The sequence below is a fragment of the Protopterus annectens genome, chromosome 11.part0 (assembly GCF_019279795.1).
Source record: "Protopterus annectens isolate FY-2018-M chromosome 11.part0, PAN1.0, whole genome shotgun sequence".
NCBI classification, from domain to species: Eukaryota; Metazoa; Chordata; order Ceratodontiformes; family Protopteridae; genus Protopterus; species Protopterus annectens.
Window position 1 is genome coordinate 547,521,077 of NC_056745.1, and position 3,147 is coordinate 547,524,223.

Consider the following 3,147-nt stretch of genomic DNA (forward strand, 5'->3'; position numbering starts at 1 on the left):
ATATATATACACACACACACATATATATTATACACATACAATTTTGTGAGTATATATGTATGTGTGTAATGGGATAAATAAATATGCCAGACATTAGCTGCATGTCATGTGGTATACATTACTACTAGAAGGCACCTGAATATACTACTACTAGAGACTAGAAGCTCTGTGTTGCTTGTAGAGCATTCTGACAAACATTCATAGGTTCATAGGTAGGTACTAGGCTATTGGCCCTAGTATAATATAAGCCAAGGCAAACGGTACCCTGGCCCACACAAGAAAGTTATTTTCCTGTGCCCCTGTCAAGCAGAGCCACAGAAGTGATCCCCGGGGCGAATTTCCTATCTCCCATCCAATCATCAAGATTTTTCATGCTGCAGTGCTTGACTTCTGATTGCAAAGTTGCACTACACAGGAGCAATGCACAGATTTACAAGGGAAGGGTTATTTAGTAGGGCAGCAAGTGGGAGGATGGCATAATGGTTAAGGTGTTTACCTTGGAGACACAAAGTGCAGGGTTTGATTCTCACATAGGGTAATTGGCTAGACTTAAAATGGCCCACAAGGGCAGTTAGTCTAGTATTAATCTATGAACCTATAATATCTGACCCCCCCCCCCCAAGACGCAGACACAAACTGCCCTATGTATGTATTGTAACTCCAGTGCTGTGCTGTCCATGTAAAAGGGCAGTTTTATATTCCATTTAAAAAGGTCTTGCACCCATTCCTGTGGTGGTGTGATTTCAAAGACCGACTGTAACTGCGGGCTTGTTTATATGCAAACTACTGCTTAAATCGTATCGAAATTGTGAGTCTATTTATAAAGTATACACTATGATATGCTCTATAATCACTCCAAAAGCCTGTGCAAAAACATAAAACAGGTGACTCTTCTACTAAAGTTACAACTTAACCGTGCAGATATGGGATGTACTTACCCGACGCTGAGAAGGGCAGTGGTGATTTGGGTGGGAGGCAAGTAATGCAATTAAGCAATACAATAGACAGAAACAAGAGAAAAGACAGCAATGCAATTAAGAAGGGATAAGGAAGAATGGGCAAAGAGAAAACGTCTGTGCTTGTAGAAATCATTTGAGCAGTCAACAAGGGACTACGTAAGAAACACTTCTAAAATGTAACCATCAGTACCGTGAAATCGGAACACACATACCCATCGCTGGTACCTGTGAACACGCTGTAAACGCCCCACTCATCCAACTCTTTAGGATAAGGATAACGTCAAACCCACTATCAACATAAGTAATACACCGCCTTGCTTACAGGTCAAGCTAACATGTAAACTGAGTACAGTGCTGGTGCACCTTGACCATAACATCACTTTTAGTATCAGCTGTATACCAGTTGCCTAACCTTTCTGAGCCAAATAGTTCATCTGGTGTCTCCGTGTTTGCTTCTCCTGAAGTTCTTGGAGGAACCTGGATCCCGAATTACTTCTTCCAAGGAAAGCATCGGAACTGGACGCTTCCGTTGAGCTGTCCACACTGTCAAAAGCATTTCTTGCGCCACAAGTGTAAGTGTCATACAGTTCCGTGAGCAATCCGTCCACAATTGACTGCGTCCGGCTGTGACGGTTCGAGGGCTCATCAGTCTGCTTCTTATTGCCAGGAGAGTCACTGCTTTCCGTAACAACTAAGACTTCAATTTCCCCACTTTCCGCTGCTATGGGATCTTTATTCCAAGCAGCGGTTTTCCCTACCGGGAACACTACGCGCGACGATGTCGTGGAATCATTTCCCCCATAAAGTACTTCATTGAGTGGTCTGACAGCTTGTGTGGGAATCCACTGCTGGAAAACAGGAGGATGAAAGCCTCTTGCCAACGTGCCACCCGACGAATTCACAAACAAGTCGTCTTCGCCTTCATCTGAGTAATTGTCATTTACTATATCTACATCTGAAAAATCCTTTCGAGTAACAGAGTCAGCCGATTCCATTTTAACATGATGTCCCACTGTAACTTTAAAAGGTTAAAGAACTTTAAAACACGAAACTTCTGAAGAAAAAGTGTGCTGATATTCTACACACTTTCTTACTGTGTCGGGATAAAGTTCCGGGTCTGTACCATTCCACAGTGTTGACTTGCCAGCATTTTCATTCTGGCTTCCTTCCTGGTACTACACTCTTGTTCATTGTCTCCCCCGATAGACATAAATGGTCTGCTCCTACATTGTCACCCTTATTTCAACATGTTGTAGGTGTTTTAAGTTATTAAAGAGTTTTACTTCCCATTGTTTTATGTGTACTGGTAGGTAAACTGGGCCAAGCGGATCTTTTTTCACTCACGACCTAGTTACAGTAAAGGTAAAAACAATGGCAGGATCGCCTATTTTTCAAACGGCGAAAGTGATACATTTTTGGTTTTGCAGGACATAACATGCCAATAATCATTGTAAGGCACAGCCTCAGGACTTCACTTTTAAGCCAAAATAAAAACTCACTGATCTCCATGGACCTTTTCCAGACTCAGTCCATAAACGGTGTCTGATTAAGTGACTTGCTCATTCACACAGTGAGGGAATGGAGGCTGAGGGTATCAAACTTTGCACCACAGAATCACAGGAAACAATCCTGTGTTTGTTCTGCTGCTATGATGTACACTGTATATTAATTATTATTTAATTATATAATTATTGTTGTAACTCCAATACGTGGATAAAACAGGTCACATGGCTCAGTCTATTACCCTAGTCAACAAAGGTCACATACATAAAAAATAAATATGCAGTCACTTAATAATGTTTAAGGTGTGTCATAGACTATGACTCATAGTACTTACTACTGTTCATTTTAAGGAACAGTTAAAGAAGCCAATACAAGCTCCACTGATTGCAAACTTGTGTAAATATTAAAAAGTTCACAGGGACTGACAGATGACTGCACTTACACAGCTACATTTACCGTTCTGCTAAAGTAGTGGTCATACCTCTCAACCTCTTAGAACAGGAAATCTGGACAAAGCGTTACATAATGGAGGACAAAGGCCCAAAAATAGGGACAGATTTTAAATATTGATCTTATAAACTTAGAAAGTAGCTAGAATAACAGGGTTTGTGTTAAAATGCATTTTCTAAAGGATATGAAATCTGAAACTCATATGTATGCCGTTATTTATTGATTTAATTCCTCA

The 3,147-nt window shown here is 40.8% G+C and overlaps 1 protein-coding gene across 2 annotated transcripts in view; it reads right to left on the reverse strand.

Moving 5' to 3' along the window:
• Positions 1-2,164, reverse strand: part of TBC1D30 (TBC1 domain family member 30) — a 1,459,252-nt gene extending 1,457,088 nt beyond the window's left edge. Inside the window, exon 1 of one of the 2 annotated variants that reach the window (XM_044088056.1) lies at positions 1,372-2,164. In XM_044088056.1, coding sequence (XP_043943991.1) covers positions 1,372-1,954 — 583 coding nt within the window. In that variant the 5' untranslated portion in view covers positions 1,955-2,164. The remainder of the gene's footprint in view (positions 1-1,371) is intronic. The other variant, XM_044088057.1, reaches the window with a different exon arrangement.
• Between the last annotated feature and the right edge of the window lie 983 nt (positions 2,165-3,147).